At 33.7% G+C, this 19,152-nt stretch overlaps 1 protein-coding gene across 1 annotated transcript in view; it reads left to right on the forward strand.

Annotated features, from left to right (window-relative positions):
* Positions 1–19,152, forward strand: part of LRRIQ1 (leucine rich repeats and IQ motif containing 1) — a gene marked incomplete at both ends in the record, with an annotated part of 111,745 nt that overhangs the window by 64,594 nt on the left and 27,999 nt on the right. Inside the window, one exon of the mRNA XM_081998320.1 lies at positions 3,252–3,353. Coding sequence (XP_081854446.1) covers positions 3,252–3,353 — 102 coding nt within the window. The remainder of the gene's footprint in view (positions 1–3,251; positions 3,354–19,152) is intronic.

A 19,152-nucleotide genomic window follows, 5' to 3' on the forward strand; every position in this document is an offset into this window, starting at 1 on the left:
TGAGAATGCCAGAATCCAGGAAGATATGTGTATGATTTTGAACTATTGGACTCTTTCACAGTTCTCTGTGTGAAATCTAAAACATTTGATTGCTTGTCATCAAAGCATACATGCAGTTCATTTCCCTAGCTCACTCAGAGACTGAAAAGCACTAGTATTATAAAGTAATCTATGTAATATAGCCTGCATTTGGGACTAGATAAAGAAAAGGACTCCTTTTTAATAACAAAAGAGCTGTAGGCAATGGTTGAGGTGATCCAGGTAGGTACAAATTCAAGTAGTCTGGCACTGTGTTAAATCCCTGTAGATTATTTAAGTTATTTTGCAAAGACTCGAAGATAAATCTTCTGATAGAAATCTCTTAGAAGAACAATTTCCATCATTTCCCTCTCTTCCCAGTTCATGGACCTTCGTTACTGCTGATGTCCTTGTTTACAAATAAATGTTTGAAAAATCTTGGTTGGCACTAATAACTTCATGTGTTTTCACCCAAAAGTCCTTGGTATAGTTTAACTTTGGACTGGTTTGAGTTTTCACAGAATTGGGTGGGAGGCTGTATTAAAGAAAGATGACATTTTTAAAGCAGTTTGGAATAATTTCAATAGACCCATATAGGAAAAAAGTGTGTTATTTCAGGAATTATTTTAAGTTAATCAAAAATCCTCAATCACATTTTGTCTTAAGAGGTTTTAATCAATTTCATCACTTTGTCTTTCATCTTTTATTGAAGAAAGACACTGGTTTTATAACTAGCATAAGACTAGAAGAAGCCTTTAATAAGAAGTGTTTTTATCAACCCTGTATCATATCAACACTGTATGCTGGGTGTTGGAAAAACTAATTACAAAATAATTTATTCTGTACATTTTTATCTGTGTATAGTACTCCTATGGTTATATACCATACAAGATAGTAATTCATACTTTACTTAAAATATTTTTATAATTTCTGTTACTTAAAATTTCAGAGAGAACTTTTAAGATATAAGGTGTTACTATTTCAAGATAATTTATCACAAATCTTACTGAGATCTACGGCCCCAAACATTTGCTTCCCTAAAGAACACTAGGTTGCTACAAATTGCTTTTTGAGTTGGGAGGCATGCCAAAATAGGCCTGCTTTATCTATCTGTGCAAGTTGAAAATATCTACAAACCTGGTAATCCAGTTTGTGAATGAGGTGATCCCATTATCAGAATAATTCTAAAAATATACCTTTAAAACTAATGGACCTAGTAATTGTTTATTTTGTTTCTTAAGTCGTTTCATTGAATTTATACTTTAGTAACAGTGGGTTAAAATGACTAAGTCTGACATCCTCTGGGTTTATCTAGAGGCTATAATCATACAAGATGAGAGAGATTCGTGTAGACAATTTGAGATAAAAAAAAGTGTAAGGTATTGTGGATTCTGCCTTAGGAATAATGGCTTTCTTCCATCGCTATTTTCTACCATTCCTTTGTTAGTCAAGTTTGCTGCTTTGCGAGAGGTTAGCACCATTAAGAACATTCTGTCAACCAAATGCTGCTGCAGTGTGGCTGACCAAGAATACCGTAACATTTTGACTTGTTTTGTCAATATGTTATCTCTTCAAGTATCCACAGCCCATTAGAGATCTTCTCTGGGCTTATAAGGCAAAGATACAGTATGTCTGCATTGTCTTGCTTGTGTCAAGAAAGGATTCTCTGAGAAGAAGTGGAGCTCTTAAGGTCCCTTTATGTTCCATTAGCATTTGTAACTGAAGCATCTACTGCAAATATAGAGGTCTATTCTAAACCAACTTTATAAATTGCTGATAAACTTCATAAGAAATTGCTTACTGGCTTAACAGGGCATTCTGATCCTTTATTTCCATAAATAAGAAAACAACAAAAAAAACCCCTACTTACTTTGCTGCAGTAATATAGATGCTCTTGTAAACTCTCTCAATAAACATCAAGGTAATGTAACAAGCTCAAAATGAAGCATCAGACATAGTTAGTCATGTAAATTTCTTCTGTCTGAATGCTCTTTGAGTCTTTCCATCTCCTCTGTTTTCCTGCTGTATCTCTTCTTGCAGTGTCTTACATACTCATTTTTGCTACACTTGCATTCTTTGTGAAAATTTAGATCCTTTCCTTGCTGTATCTACTTTCTTGCTAAGTTCTATTGCTGTTTTCCCTCTTTATTAATTTCTACTCTTTTGTGACAGTCTGTAGTCACCTTTGTAGATGAACCTCTTCTGCCTCGTTGTTTATCAGATATTTCTGAGGGTGTATTTGTCTGCTTGTGCTATTGTCGTGCTACCATGTGAAACGTATTTCGTTGATTTTTCCTTTGGCTTTCTGTTACCCATGTTATCATGCCTAGTGTCATACCTACAAAACCCTATATACTTTTGCTCATCATTATATAGTTGCTTTTGTTTCTACATTCTTCTCAGTCCTTTTTTTTTTTAATAACTGACTGGTTTATTCTGCACTGTGCATAGAATTTTCACATTCTTTCTAACCCGCTGTTTCCCTTAAATTCCTACTTTCCTCCTATGTCAAGTAAACAATTCTTCCTTCACATAAGAAATAATGCATGAAAATCACCTTTCCTGACTTGTGTTATTTTGCATTAGTTTAGCTTATGTTAATTAAACTTTATATTTTTTTTCCAGTCTGGGAACGTGTATTATCTAGCTTTATAGACAGATCTGTGTTCATCTTTGCTTCTTTGCAAAGCTTTCAAAATAACATTTATGACACTAATCAAGATTTCATACTGTGGCATATAGATGAGTCTATAGACTTTTGGAGTATTTTTTATTTCAGTAAGGAGGGGACATGGAAGAAGGTTAGCTTATTATCTGCAAGTTTAGCATCAAAAATAACCTGCCTCCTGTTAACATTTTTTAGGTTTAAACGATTTGATTTAGACTGCTGAATAATGCTGAACCAAAGCTTTTAGAAACAGTGCTTGGCATATATTCTGTTAAGATTTCAAGCTTTAAAAACATGTTTTTTAATATTTTCTGCAAGTGTATGCTTTAGAATTAATTTTTATTTGAGATGAGCTACACTGTTAAAATCCTGCAAAATAGTGACTTTGGTTCTCAGTTGCACATGTATTTACGTTGCTTTATTTTAGAAAGTGTAATCCTTTGTGAATATAAAACCTCCTTTTAAAGGTATTTTCATTTATTAAGTGGCTAAAAGGTGAAAAACTGCTTGAAGGAATGAATGAGCCAGGTCTGACCTTTGATTTTAACTTGTTCTTGTCGTCTAGACCCAGCTGTGTGCCTGGCGTTGTTCAAAAACAATGAAAATAAACATCTCCATGTGAAACCACCAAGGAAGACACAGCCTATAAATGCTGGTTACTTTGAAGGTATGAACAAGTATTTCGCTTTATCTCTGTGCATATGAGCATATATATCTTCTAATGTCTTCTAAGCAAGCCTACTTGAAATGTAAAACAATATGCACAAATACAAGAAGACAGAAGTTTAAGGTTCTTATCTGTTCCTGGGTATCTCAAGTTACAGCAGTGAAACATTTCAGTTTCAATTCATGGGGATGGGCACCTAGAGATAATTCATAATGAACTGGTGCCTAATTTATTTATTTATTTTCAATATTAAATCTTAATCATAAAAAACATCAAAGCATGTTGCAGAGTTATAAAATACAAAGCACTAGAATAAAATTTTCTAAATGAAATATCACTTCAAATTCTTCGCTCATTGTCACCTTTTCTCAAGCTAGCCATTAATTCCTGATGATCATTAATATGTTTTTAGGAAGTTACTTTCATAAATATTCCCTAAAAATCCACCATCTGACAGGAAAAGAATCTTCAGCATGTAAATATAAAATCGGCTTTCCAAAACCATTTAAATACTGATGTAGCTCTTTTACTGTTGAAATTCAAGTTAAAACTTTCCTTGGTTTCAGTACAGTTACAAAAAGGCCAAGTCTATTTAAAATACCTTTGTTGTAAGAAGCTGAGCATCTCCAGAGGCATTGTTTTTAGACTAATTCCATTTGCAACTCAGTAGTGTGCTCCGAAAGTTGTCCCCTCTCTCTTTTTATCTTTTTCAAAGACATAGCTGTATGTTATCTGATTTAATCCCGATCCCACAAAGTAAAATTAAAATTAATAATACTGTATTAACATTCACTGAATGAGGATGGAAATTAGAACCTTTCTGAGACAGGGTGCAATCAATCTGAGTTGCAAACAAACTACTTGTCCTGCAATTCAGTCAATTAACCTAGCTATATGAAAGTCCAAATTTGTCTCACGTTCATGAGCCCATGCTCAAATTTGGTTGGAAACAATTCTTGGTGAATTCTGAAGAGGTAAAATGTTTGCACTGTTATTTGCCTTGGATCCAAGCATGAATTTACCTAGAATATAGTGAGTCTGTATATACTGTGCCTGACATCATTCCCAGTGTCTCATATCTGTTCCTATGGCATACGCATATGTGTCAGAATGCATCACATGCTGAAGAAGTAGGACATGCAGACTACCTGCAAATCACTGGATGCCCAAAGCCAACAAGCAGTAGTGTTAATGTTCAAAGCCGTGTCAAAGAGATAAGCTTGATCCCAGGCTCGGTATTTTAAAGTCATTGTAGGTTTAGCTAGCGTTCCTGCCACCAGTTTATCATGTTCCTGCCTGGAGACATTTCCTTTCATTTGGAAAGCCAATATAAGCATTCTAAATATTACTGAAATTACATTTTGAATACATGAAATACATTTTGAATACATGGTGAAGGCACCATAGCAGATTAGCTATCAAAACGCAAGTACTGCACTGGCACTCTTGTTTATCTTTTGTTTCAAGGGCCTTTGTACTCCTTTGGCCAGCTGATAAACTGAGATTTTTTTTCAGCAATCTTTTGTTGGGTGCTTACTTGCAATCTGCTGAGCCTTCCAAGAAGACAAGCAATACACTTCTGCTTGACCAGAATATAAAATTGTCCTTCTATCTGAGGCATTGCTACTTTGGATGGTATGGCCAGAAAACACTAGGTTGTGAATTAGAACTCAGAGTGCAGCACAACATTTATTTATGTGTATGTGAGATACCATCAGACAGAACTAAGAGTTTCTAAATTTAGAATTTGGTAACACTTTGCATGTTATCTACTACAAAGCAAAGCACCTGCATGATAATTTCACAGAGTTCTGTTATCACTCATTTCTTCCCTCACTCACAGAAAAGCTTGTTTCCCATTTCCCTCCTCTCACCTTTTGACCATTTCTTCCTCTTTTGCCTGGAATAGATTTCTTTAAGTCTGTTCTGCGATGGGAGTTCTTTCTGTAACAAGAAGGTGGAATGTTTTCACTCTGTATCCATAAATCTTGTGGACACCGTATTTTAAGTCAAGAGAGAACACAGACCAGTCCATTGCATGGTGGAAATAAACTTCCTCCATTCAAGCCGATTTACCTTCACAGACTGGTAGTCAGTGCTCTGGTAGAAAACTTGAATTCCAATCCATCTCCTTCATAAACTGCTAAATAAATCTCAAAAAAAAAAAAAAAAAAAAAAAAGGCGCATTCTAAATATTCCTGCTTTATTTCTTTAAATTGGGAAATGGGGGGAGAAACCATAGCATCAACAGCAAGTACACATGTGTTATCTGTTAAATAACAGAATCACTACTTTTGAAAGGGGATGCCCTCGGAAGTGAAACAATTAGAACAGTTTTAGATTTTCAAACTGGAACACATCATGGTAGCGAATATTTAAGTGGTAATCTAGTTAAAATGTATGATGAATGTCTTTTGTCTTCACTGTGCCTTTAGTTTGTGTTTAAAAATACAAATAAGACAAAAAGGAATACAAAAATTAGAGGTATAAAAATAGAGTAAAAAGAAATGAGCTTAATATCTGATACTTGTGTGTTTCTGAGAGAAAGGTTATGTTCTGTCATAATTTGCATTCTCATCTAAGCTACTGCATCATATTGACAGTGTTATATCATGCAGCGTCTGTAAAGCAATATAGTGAGGACACAGTGTTGATGCAATATTCAACTGTTTTCCTGTTACACAAGTTGTGAGGAGCTGATATGCAAAATGTTGGTATCCAATTTTGAAAACTTGTGCATAACTTCAATCCCACATGACAATTCACATATCTCTAATTTGACATACACATTGTAGGAAAATAGATTTTCAAAACTTGAGTGACATCATTTATTTATTAAGCTTAGACAAGTCATCATACTTTACTCACTGATGTTACAAAAATCCCCACAGGGGACCATTATTTCACATTTGTATCACAATAGCACACGGAAGTTAGTCAGAGACAAACCCCTTTGTATTACACACTTCATCAACAGCATGAGGGAACATTGTTCCAGCAGACAAGAACTTATCATTTAAAAATACAAGCAAGATATGAAGGCCCAAAGCAAGGGAATGTAATTAAATATGTGTTAGTGTATATGTGTGTGTCTATCTATGTGTCAATACATATACATATAATATCTGTGTGTCTACACACACAAATATGTATGCATATGCTGTGAGTGTAAGTAGTTATATGAATTCAATAAGCATAGCTCTTACGCTTTTTTCTTTGTATATTTTGAAAGGAAAGTAAATTATGAACAATTACTCTCTGCTGTAATTTGTAGCATCAACGTGCATTTTGTAATCCTAATGTTTTCTGTTTAAATGCTGTTTCAGTTTCTTTAAAATTAATTTAATGCATGTGGTCATTGTATAATAGAGATTCATTAAAGCTATTATTTAAATAAATAATATTTTGGAATCATAATTATATATTGTGACATTAACTTCAGTAGGTTATAAAGTAAGCCACAGAACATACAAGTGTAAATATGTGTTTACTGCTTCTCTTAAGAAACTATAGCCTGATCAAAAACCTGAAGGCAGATGAAAACCTGACTTGATGTACTTTCACTTCTGATGATTTGCTTGATGTTTCTGGGGATTATGTATACTACACTTCTTTTTTTTTCGTGTGATATGGTTATGCTTCCAGCATGGTTGCTGAGTTTCAGTTAGTGCTAGTTAGCTGAAAAACAAAATATGCATCCTTACTGTTTTATTGAATGTTCTTGGAGGTTTTTGTGTGTTTTATAGAGGGTGACACTTCAAAGATCTCAAAATTTTGGAAACATTATAAGGAACACAGATAATTTTCATCATTTCCTATTTTGTAGCAAAGCATATTTTTAGAAAGCTTTGTGACTGCTTCTCTTCTTGTGGCCTTTCAGTCATTGATCTAATGTAAAATAGACTTGACTCTTTTGGATAAAGTCGACCAAGAATTGAAGGAAGAATCTATCCTTGACTCCTTCTCTTTTCTTGGGAAGTTCCAATCAGTCCTGGCTGAATGTGCATCTCTGCCAGCTGTGGGTCTGTAATTATAGGGTCTGTAGTTTCATTTACACTGAGGAAGGATACCTACTTTTCCAACCAACAGTGTGAATGCTTTGTCCCAGCACAGCAGCTCAAAACCAATGAAGGAGTCCCCAGGCCTAGCACATTGTTTTGCTACAAGGTTTTGGAACCATATATATTTTTGGGGGTCGTCTTTAATCCATCTACTGCAACAATTTTGCTGGGTTATCCAAATAATTTCTATTTGTGGAATGGGAAGCTGGATTCCAATCTATAGAGCAAATTGGAAGAATGCAGTAGATTAGCTGAGAGTCCAATCAAACTGTCCAAGTATTACTTGGATATGATTCACTTAGTTTCTCAGAGTTTCACAGACTATGTCCCAATTAATTATGTAGATTAGTTGACATATTGGCACATATAGCACATTTATTTTTACTCATATCCATATCCATCAGTGGCACATCTATAACATACGCTTCAAAGAAGTGGAAAAAGTACAACTTCACCCAGGAATGTGCACAATGACCAATGCCAAGAAGCCTAACTATATTAAAAATGCATTGGACTATGTTGTCAAGATATCTTTACTGTAGTTTGGGAACCTGTAGTTCTAATTGGCAGTACTGTATTTCCTGTCATTTTATGCTCATTGGTGACTAAAGAAAATGTAAGGGGTATAATGTTAAGACAGATTTCACCAATACAAATTTGATAATGAACAGATTATGCTTTCTCAGGTGGCTTTTAATTATGGAAATATTTATTCATTTCTCTTTAAATTGTCAGTAGAAATAACATTTATTTTTCATATTGGAACAAGAGTAAGAGGTAAAACGATCTTGTGATTATGTCATATGATTGGAAGATAAATATCTGGTGTCCATTTAAAGTCGTCTGTTTTCCAGCTTTCTGATAGTTCACAATTATGAAACTCCTTGTAGTCTTAAGTGAAAAATGTTGCAAAATATTCTTATAGATTATTATTACTAGTGCTAATTAAAAATGTGAACTTGAGACTTTGGAAAGTGGTAATGTAAGGTTACCTTAGTTAATTACATGAGCTCATTAAAATATTGTTACATAACGAATAACATAGTTTCTTAGATTTTCTGTATAATGAAATATGAATACTTTGAAGAAAAAGTATATATGGTAATTAAAAAGCATTTATATTGATTCAAATCACTGATGCTTTTAAATATCTGCGTTAGAGTTAAAAAAAGTGACTGAGTGGAATGCTAATATTCATCTTTTTCTGTCCTTTAAATATTTTGTTGTTTGTTACTTCAGAGCATTTAAAAAGACATTGAACTATAGCTAATAATTTGTGTTAGCTGTTTTCATCTTTTAGAAATTAGCTATTTTCAATGAAAAAATGTGAATGGCATCAACTCCCAGAAAGGGCATGCTTTGTAAACATCCATTTCTAAATTAAGTCATTTTTTATTGAGCTGTGATCTGAAAAGGATTAATAACCACATTCTAAATATGGCCTTGCTGCAATTCTACTAGCTCAATTGCCATGTTGACAGTAAAATCCAATTATTACATATCTCCCAGGCTTTGAATTTGTATGCCACATTAGGGAAGCAGTCTCTAAACCATACAGCACTGACAAAATTGACAGAATAATGCATTTCCAGAGAATGTAAGATGAAATGTGATGAAAATGCATTACAGAAACCTGTAGTGTGGAAGGGGATCTATCTTTTAAAATCAGAATTCTATGGCTTTGTTTCTTATTATTTAGTTTGAGCTCACACAACAGAACTCTCGCATTGAAATATTTTCTCATTTTAAGGAATTAATGGCTCTCCACCAGCCCTTTAACATGTAAAATGAGTAGGTTACTTGTGTCCAGTACATCCAAAAAGAGCCAGGATAAAATAAACATAAGGAGTTGGATATCTTGGAAAAAATCTGTCATGGGTTTGGGTTAATCATCTCCAGAAGAAATTCAACTTGATGCCTGAAATGTAAGACTTCTTGGAGAAAGCAGTAGAGCCTGAGGCAGTGTTGATCTGAAGGAGTGCTCTCCATGGGTCAGAGCTGCTCTGCTGGCAGAGTGCAAACCCAGTTCACAACAGCGGTACGCTGAAAAGTTGTAAAAGACTGCAGGGGCCTTACAGTGCACGCACTCAAGCTTCAGTTACATAGTTCTAGTGGCCCAGTTTCTTGTTATAAAATAAAACTAAAAAATAAAATCTGTGCCTAATTTTCTAGCCTCCTGTCCATCAATGATACTGTGGGATTTTTTCAGTATTCGTAAAGCAATCCTGAAATTATGGTATAAGTTTAAAAATAAATATGTAAAACATCATTTATGTGCATTTATGCAGTGCACTTCATGTCTGAATATTTATAAATGATCTAGACATATGACATTTTTAGTAGTATTCTTGCTTTTCATAATCAGATAAAAAAAAAAAAAAAAAGAAGGGATTTTCTATTTGCCTGAAGTTTCCAAACAGGAGGTATTTGCCATAGGTACATACCAACTTAATACTATGAATTCTTACTGTGGTTCCAGTCTTTAGGGTTCTTGTATTCACATGTTGAAGGTTTCTGACCACATATTTCATCTGCCTGTGCCTCTATCTTCATCTCTCCACTGTTTTGCAGAGTGTTGTAATTTGTGGTAGTATCAGAACTTTATTACGGCATCAGACTTAAATGTGGTCTCTGAGCTAGAGAGTGTTTGTTTGTTCCAACAAACTTCCAAAACTTGGATTTTATACAGTGTGCAAGCTATCACCTGTGCTTTCATAGCATAGTAGCTTGTCAGTCTTTAACCTAAAAGAAACTACAACTACACATAAGGAAAAAAAAAAGTCTTACTGCTTTTTGCTAATTACTACCCAATGATGACTTCAGTGAGAATGAGGTTTCACCCGAAATGTCATCAGACGTTGAAAACCAGTTTTTCTCATTGTTGAATAAGGTGACACAACCATTCAGATGGTTGTATTTGCATCTTCTGAGATTCTTCCTCTCTTTTTTCTCCTTTCTTTGATATTTTATGTCCAAAAGCTAGGTAGTGTAGATATCTGCATCTCAGTCAATGTCTACGTAAACAATTTGACTCCATGTTCACAGCTTTTAATACTGCATAAGGCAATCATTTTGGATGAATAGACCCCTGAGTACTGAAGCATTTCAAATCCTTTTTCATTTGACCATTCAGTGACCTGATAACTATTTCCTGTCCCTAAGTAAGGTTGTGACCCAGGTCTTAGAGTGCAAAAGACAGATAATTTTAGCAACAAGTTAAATCCAAATGGATTTGGTTGGAGGGGGTAAGGGAGAGTAGGTTTAGCTAAATTCCTCTAAACTAAAGTGTTACAGCACTTGGATTTAGTACGTTTAGTTAAAAGTAATTGTTGAATTTGTTGCCATCTGTGTGGATGCCTGAGGACTGTAGTTAATATTGGGGTTGTTTGTTTATTTGTTTTGCTTTTACTGAACATTACCCAATACTCTTTTTACACTTCAAAAAACCAGCTGCTGATGAAGACGTCATTAAACATGCATTTTCACATATATTCCAAGCATTTTGCAAAGTATTTCAACCATTAAAATCGTATTGGTATGCAAATGGTATTTTAACATAAGCCGCAGAAAGTGTATAGTCTGTGTCCATAAAAGTACCATGAATGTTGCATTGCACAAATGTTCCTCTTGCCAAAGAATTTCTATTTGGTATGGAACTATAAGCAAGGAATATAATGTATTCTTAGGAATATTTTATAAGTACAAATCTTGTTTCAGTTGGACAGCATGATACATTTTAAATCACAATTAAAGAAATGTTTCCTGTAGCTATGCATTTTAATAGCAATGCCTCTGCATATTTTAAGTACTTTCAGAGATGAATTAAAGGAAGGCCTTCACCTCAAAGCTTTTCATTCATTTGAAAATGTAATTGATTAAAGTTGCTTATAAAAAAATTCTTTTTTTCCTATTCTGTAATGGGAACTATGGTGTTACGGAGAATTAATACTATTAATGAGGTCAGAGATCTACAGCATTCCAAAAAAGACATTTTCATGTGTTTAATATTGAACAGATATTTAAGTCTCTTTCTTTTTTATAAGTAATAATGTTGTTGTTGTTCAGACTATTTTGGTCAAGTGCAACATTTTTCAATCAAAATATTAAAACAAGACTCTAAAATTGAAATCTAGGTATTAAAAATTTTATGCTGCTCAATGCGAACTCTTATAGCAAAGTCCTATGCCTTTTACAAGTTTCATGTAACCTATAAAATAGTATGTATGGTAGATTTAGATGATTTCACAAGGAATTTCAAGTAACTCAAATATTTTAATAAAAATGTACAATCACGCAGTGGTAGCTATGTGACTTCTATGCTGTGTTTTTTCTATAATGTACAACTTCCAACTTCCTAACTTTGCAGTTCAATTCCTACCATGTGCAATACAGAAACATTTTAGCAGTTGTTTGAAATTCATAGGTTTATGCTGTTTTGATGTATGCATTGCAGTTATTTTATCTATCTGGCTTGTGTAGGTAGAAATACTGAATTTTCCAGGGGTTTTTTTATATATGTATGTGTGCATGTGTGTGTTTTCTCATATTCCTAAAAAAGGCTGCATACAGGCATACTATTTTTGAATAAAATTTTATTTACATGACAGTCTAGAATAGTTCTTCCTTTTCAAGTTTATTGTCAGGTTAATTAATCCAACATGGTTATAATTTCATAAATTGCTACATTTGTAGAATCTTGTAGATAACCCAGTCCAGGTAACGAGATAAAGAAATCCAAGTAATCAGACAGAAATTTCACTTTCACAATCATCATCAAACAAGCACTTTATGAATAACTTTCTTTTTTTTAATGGTTTCTAATTGCAGATTAAGTATTAGGCTTCCTAAGAAATTGACTGTGGAGAGTTATTTTCCTAAAGCTCGTGCATGCTTATTGCTTTCTAATATGAAGCAAGCTTAGTACTTTTCAGTTTATGAAGCTACTAGGGATATCTTTTGTCAAAGATAGAATTTAACTTTTAAAAAGGGGGAGTTTAAGCACTACTCTGTATTTCAAAGTTGCTTTAGTCGCTGGTGTATATTTTGTAATTGAGAAATTAGTAGTGAATGTAAAAAGAAAGGAAGCTATACGCTACTAAGGCAGAAAGTTCTGATTTAACCTACCAATGACCTGGCTTTGTTTGTTCAGATGACAGTTCTAAAAGTGTGCAGAGAATATTCCCTTTTAATACAGTTATTTGCCGCAAGCCGTGACCTCACTGCCTGTCAGGGAGCAGGTCTGAATTGGCCCTTTCTCTGATATCGTGACATTGCTTCTGTTGCCTCGATTGTGACCTCTGATTGCATGATACCCCTGAGAGTTCAATTTAATAAGCGTGACTCCTGACTCTTAGCCAGGTCTGCCTTCTTAGGTTTTGTCAGACTCTACTTGTAGTCTGGTCTACATATGCTAAAACACTGCATAGGCTGTCATCATACCATGTGAGTTGAGTGCACTGTATTCAAAATTCTCTTTCAAGCATCTTTCATTTATTGCAAATGGGAATATTTATAAAAGCTTACTTGGAATAAATTTTAAAACTTGCTTCTTCCACAGATGTGGCTGCTCGTCATTTTTGGTTTTTATACCTTTGTACAAATAGTTACTATTATTCCACTATATTACTAAGCATGCATGTTATCCATGCATCATGTTAATTCCTTACTTTGAAATTTGTTTTATTTCCCCTATGAGATTGCTATATATTCTATGACTTCCCATCAACAATATGTTTGTTCATTATAGAAATGGTTGGGGCAAATCCAATTTTTTCATTGCATAATTATACAGCTGCACAAGGAGACAGTACTGATGAGCACCCAAAGCACTGTGAGATGTAGTTATTCAGGACTAGTCCTGAAAGGTGAAGAATCTGTTTGGAATACAGGAGAAGGTGAGTAGAATTAAGATGTTTTAAGTATCTTTGAAAATTTAGTATCTTGGTTTTAGCGACTACTTTGCTACATCATTGCAATCTTTTCTCCTGTTTTCCTCCTGTTCTAGCCAGAATCCTGGAGAAGAATCTGTTCAGAGACCTGCCTGCCTTGAGGATGTTGGTGCTATTCATACATTTCTCCAGTTTTAGTATCCCTCGATGCATTCACTGAACCAGAATATGGAGAAGTTCAAAGATTTGAAAGAGAATTTCAAGAACCGTGGTACAAGTGACAGATGTTTCTGTATTTACATACATTTTTTGTATTCTCATTGCAGATACATATACATTTTTCTAGCCTCTATATCAGTACCTCTAACATACTGCTTCTAATCAATGTATTTATTTTTTCAGAAAAGCAGAATAATCTTGCTGCAACACAAAAATATTTTGTTCTCACTTTTGTCGTTAAATTAAAAGGTTTTCTGTTTGTCATTTAATATTTCTCTATTTCTTCAACTGTTTTAAAGAATTCTGTTCACCTTTTCACTCACAGGACTTTGTGTTAAAATTGTTATGTCTTGTATGAGAAGGAATCTATATTAGAATCTTTCTTATAAAAGAAGTTCTCTGATACAAGGCAAAAAGCAGATATTTTCTTGTTACATTCACACTTGGCAATGAAATGCTGTTCATTCTTCATGACAGTGACTATTAGAGTGGAAGTAAAAATCTTGGTTTGGCCAGTTAAATCATATTTAATTCATATACCCAAAAAAATCATATATAAACATACACATATTTAATCATATACAAGTTCCCATGTAAGTTAATATAATTTTAATGACCTACCTTAGTCTATAAGGTTGTAAAACTCGATATAATCATCTGTTCCCTTCTTCTGGAGTAAATAATATAAGATTAGCTATTAAAGCTCCTTAATCTGAAGTGGGAGTTTGCTTACCTAATTGGAATTTCTGGGGTTTCACTCCTTTTTATATCAGACCTTAATGCTCTGTATGCTCCTGTGCTATTTGCAGGAGCGTAGATAATTGGCTGCAAACAAGCAAAATTAGGAATGGACAACTGTTTTACCTGTTGTTAGGCAACAGGTAAAGCAAATTATACTTTTAAGTTAATTAGTTATGGCTGTCTTGAAAGCTATTGCAGGTATAAACATAATGCACATGAAGCAAATTCACCTATTCAGAATCATCATGGCATTTAATTTATTCCCTCCTTTTCAAACAAATTTTATATATATGTACATAGAAATATATATGTGTATGTCAATGAGTTGGAGAGTTTCATAACAAGTTTAGCTTAAAAGTTTAGTAAAAAAGAAACTAATTTAAACACACCTACTCTAAAATATTTACAGTCAGGCTCAAGGAAGATTAAATTATCTTCAGTAATAGAACTGGGGGGTTTTTTTGTTCATTTTCTCATTAAGAAAAAGAACTTTAATAAAGGTCTAAACAAAATTCTGTAAAAGAACAGGAGAAGTCAGGACTAATTTATTCCTTTTTCAACTCCAGTTTCTTCATTCAGTTTGGTAAATCATTCAAACCTTCTCTGCATGGATAGAAAAAAACTGTGCCATTGTAACTATAACTGATCCAAAATCAATATAATTAAGTCACTTCAATTTCCATGGGGTAGAATACTCTTGAATATGTGTTGGTTTCTCTAAAATTATATACTGTGTTTCAATTATTGCATTTTTCATGTGGTTACAAGCTGAAAATTTCAGTCCAATTAATCAAGAAATCTATGAAAATACTAAGCTCTTTGAACCATATGAATTAAGAATTAACCTGGGACAACTAGCAGTCAAATTGTGGTTTTGTTTTGCTTTTTTTACCTGTCCTTCTTTACAAGTGAAATTCCCTTTTTTTTAATAGATCCACAAGACACTGGAATTTCATATTGTTTATTTTCTTCCATGATGTATCAACCAATTAAGTATAACTTAATAAGAAGAATTAGTACTTTTATGTCTGTATTTATTTATCGTCGCTCGGAAGTTTAGTATTTATGGTTATTTTTAGGCTGGATATAAATGTATAAGAATTGTACACGCTTGGGGATTAACTACTTTAGAAGTAGAGTCTTAAGAAAAAGAACCATGTCTATCTGAGACTTTTTTTCCATTTAATTCAATGAACATTAAATCGAGCCTTGTTTATACAATGTTTGGCATAATGACAGGCCTGATCTTCAGTGGTACCTCTGGGTTTTACTATAAAGTAAATTAAATAGCAGCCTTGCGCTTAGTCTGTGTAGACTTTGTATGTATATTTGACGGTATAGAGTAGTACTGCTGTTATGCATTACTGCACTGACAAGGCTGTGAATTGTTGTCACAGTACCTTCATCAAATACTAACAGGTATTTCAAGTCAACATCAGAAAGTAATCCAGGAATAGTTTCACCCACACAAAATAAAATACTTTTAAATTGAAAATTATAGATATACATAATAGAAGAGATAACCAATTCATAGGTATTCATAACTGAACTACATATTGACATTAATACAGTAATTTCATTATTTCATTTTCAGTGTTACTCTGCATTAATAAGTACCAATCGCATATGGTACTCATGTACATCACGTATGTTGATGAACACAAGTTCTTAAAAACAAGTTCATATATTATTCAGAAAACTATCTAGGAAAGATGCTTATTCTCAAGAGTAAACATAATAAGGACTTTTTTTTAATGCACATTCCCTATCTGTGATACAAAATTACATATTTTAATTATTTGTTCATAAAAATTATGACACAATTATTAACATGGTGTAAGTCAGCTTTACTGACTTACTTCATGCTGCACCCATTTTTTTAATAATTGGCATATGTATCTCCATGTCACATAGCAACATCAAATTGTAATTTTGGACAAATCTTTTGTTGGGTTTGGATTTTTTTGTCCCTTTCTTGTACTTTTAAGTCCTGCAGTACAAACAAAACCTACCTTAATGGTTGTCACACTCAATAAATTTTTTTGTATTTTGTATATTTTGGCCTCTTGATAGGGGACAACATAGTAGTTAGACCTCCTGCGTTCTTACAAAATGTTCCTTTGTATTTGTTTTTTTGAGAATTCCTTTGGAAGATCTGATGTCTTAAATCATTTTGCTTGGTTTATTGAATTTAGAGAAAGGTATTCCGCTGGCTCGGACTCCATACGAAGCGATAATCTTTTCTTGCTTGGGAATGTTTTTTCATTACTGACCCACTAAGCACTTCTTTTCAAGTTCTTGATTGTTTCTGTCAGTTAATCTTAAGAACTGGGGATGTATAGAAATAAAAACTATTAAAAGATTCTGTAAAAAAGTTTTTGGTATTATGCATCTCTTAATTTTCTCCTGAGCAATTTACAATCCATTCCTCTTTTCAGTAGCTAACATCCATCATTAGGGGGTTTATTAGTTCCCAAAGATTATGAGAAAAACTAGAGATAGAGTCTGTACTAGACAGATTTGAGGGATGAGACAGGCTCAATCTACTTCCATTTTATTTATTCCTTACATTACTAATGGATAACTAAACATGGAAACGCTGAGCATACCATTTCAAAATGTTTTTTTACTCCTCCTTGATTTCTTTGGTTCTTCAAGGTCCTTAACTACCCAAAGATCTCTGGGTAACTCCTGGCTATACTCCAGATTGACTTCTCGGCAGCACTGTTGGTGAGATTTGCCCATGCTGAGTGGCTGAAGTAGGTAGTATATAGACTAGAGAACACTCTTCATAGAAGACAACACAAAATAATAATGTGAAAGTACAGCATAGTGCTGTAAGGTTTTTTGAAGTAAGTGCTGTAAGTACTTTTTGAACTTGTGGAAGCCTGAGTGGATCTTGAAGAGTGCTGACTGCAGGAAGGAGTAGTTTACATCAAGAACTCCTCTCGTGTGCATGTGGGTAGAATATAATCCCCATTTTTGTAGAGTTGGGGTTTTGTTTGGGGCTTTGTTTTGTTTTGTTTTTTAAGAAGGAACCAATTTATTTTTTCGAACATTAATCTATTTTATGTTATTTCCCAACCTGTACATAAAATAAGTCTGCCCTTGGGTGGCTGGACTGAGCAAGGTTAGTCTGTTAGTTGTAACGCAACTTCCATCTGTTTAAGTTTTGGGAACCTGAGGAAGCTGTGTGTGTCTGTGTGTGTAGGTAGATCGTGAGATATTCAACTTTTCTTTATATACGCTCTTCATCCTCTCTGTTGTTGCTTGTTTTACACTTACTCCTGAGTAAAATACAATCTATCTTCACTTTCACCACAACATTAATCCAATATGAAAATTTATGGCTATCCTAATAATAATGCTGTTTATTATACTATTACCACAAGATAAGGGTCCAGCATACTGGGTCTGAAGAATTTGACATTTGGACGCCTTCAATACTTGCCTTAGTACAAACAAAATACTCAGAGCAGCTGATACATTTCAACTTAGTAGAGTCAGTGACTATATAGCATTTAATAAAAAATTTAATAAATTCAAAATCATAGACTCAGTCACCAGGGCTTGATATTTGCGTCTCCAAACTTGGAAGGTTTCAGAGAAATTAGAATCTTAACATTTCCAAATGTGCAGTTTATTCTCCTGCTTTTTCTTCTGCTTTTCTTCTGCTTTTCTATGGCAAAAAAATTCACATGGCCTTTGTCATTCACTGAGGTTAAAATAAATAACCATAACTATATGTTTAATTCCAGTCTTAAATGACTGCTGTAGCATTCTGAAGAAATAATCCAATTTTGCTGAATATTTCCTTGATATGAATGTGTTTGAACAGAAGTCTACATAACTCTAAATGTAGTGGTTTAAATGGTACAAAATTAACCAGTTTAATCAAATGGCAGAATATTGTTTTGTTTTCTGGATTTTTTTTTAAGAAATAATTCTTTATTTCATGGACAAATGAATCTCATACAATTTATTAGAGAGTGTGGACCTGTATTAAACCAGTGCACTACTTTTCCTTTATTTTTTCTTCCCATCTCTATGACTTATTTTTAGTTGACCCAAGCAACCTATTCTTACATTATTATTGTTATTAGCCCTCCCCTATTCAATCCCTATATCTTTCCCCAAATAGATCTTCAAGTTATTATCCCAAGATTCACTGCCTGAATCAGATCAGAACAGTCATAAATTAACAATTAGCAATTGCTTGTGTGGCAGCTTCCTTAGGTTTGTAGATCAACTCAGAAAGGTGTTGTATGTCTTCGGAAATACCATGATATGAAACTGATATTCTTATGAAGGAAGTTATAGAAGATAAATGAGAAACTGTGTATAACATAAACGGAAGAGTACAGAAAGTGGTGACAGCCCATAAAAGTTGCAAAAGTTGGATAAATTGGAAGGAACAATAATGCCGCCTTGAAGACAGTGCGAGGAAAGTGAACCTATGCAGCAATTCAAAGCAAAATGTACCATGTTCACAAGAGTAAAAGACAAGCAATTTAATACAAAGTAGTAGTTTGCAATGTATTTGTGTGATCAGAGGGTTGCAGTGAAAGAGATTCAATAATCAGGAAATACTGGGAGAACTTCATTGACACTATTGTGATATGAATGGGGGGAAATAACTTTAAATGACATGTTTTAAAAGTACACCATTGAAGATTAAGTAAGACTTGGATTTGCCTCAATGTGGGGAAAGGAACAAATTGAGCATAACCAATAAAACAGGGTTAAATACTAATTACCACTGATAAATAGGAGTGGTGCTGTATTCTGCAGAGGCAGGAACAAGTAGCAAAATAGAAAAGAATGCATGGGAAGGCCCAAGTATGATATCCTGTTTTCCTTGAATTCGGAAGCTGAAATTTGTACAGTTTG

This window comes from Phaethon aethereus (genome assembly GCF_964289735.1).
Source record: "Phaethon aethereus genome assembly, chromosome: 1".
NCBI classification, from domain to species: Eukaryota; Metazoa; Chordata; class Aves; order Phaethontiformes; family Phaethontidae; genus Phaethon; species Phaethon aethereus.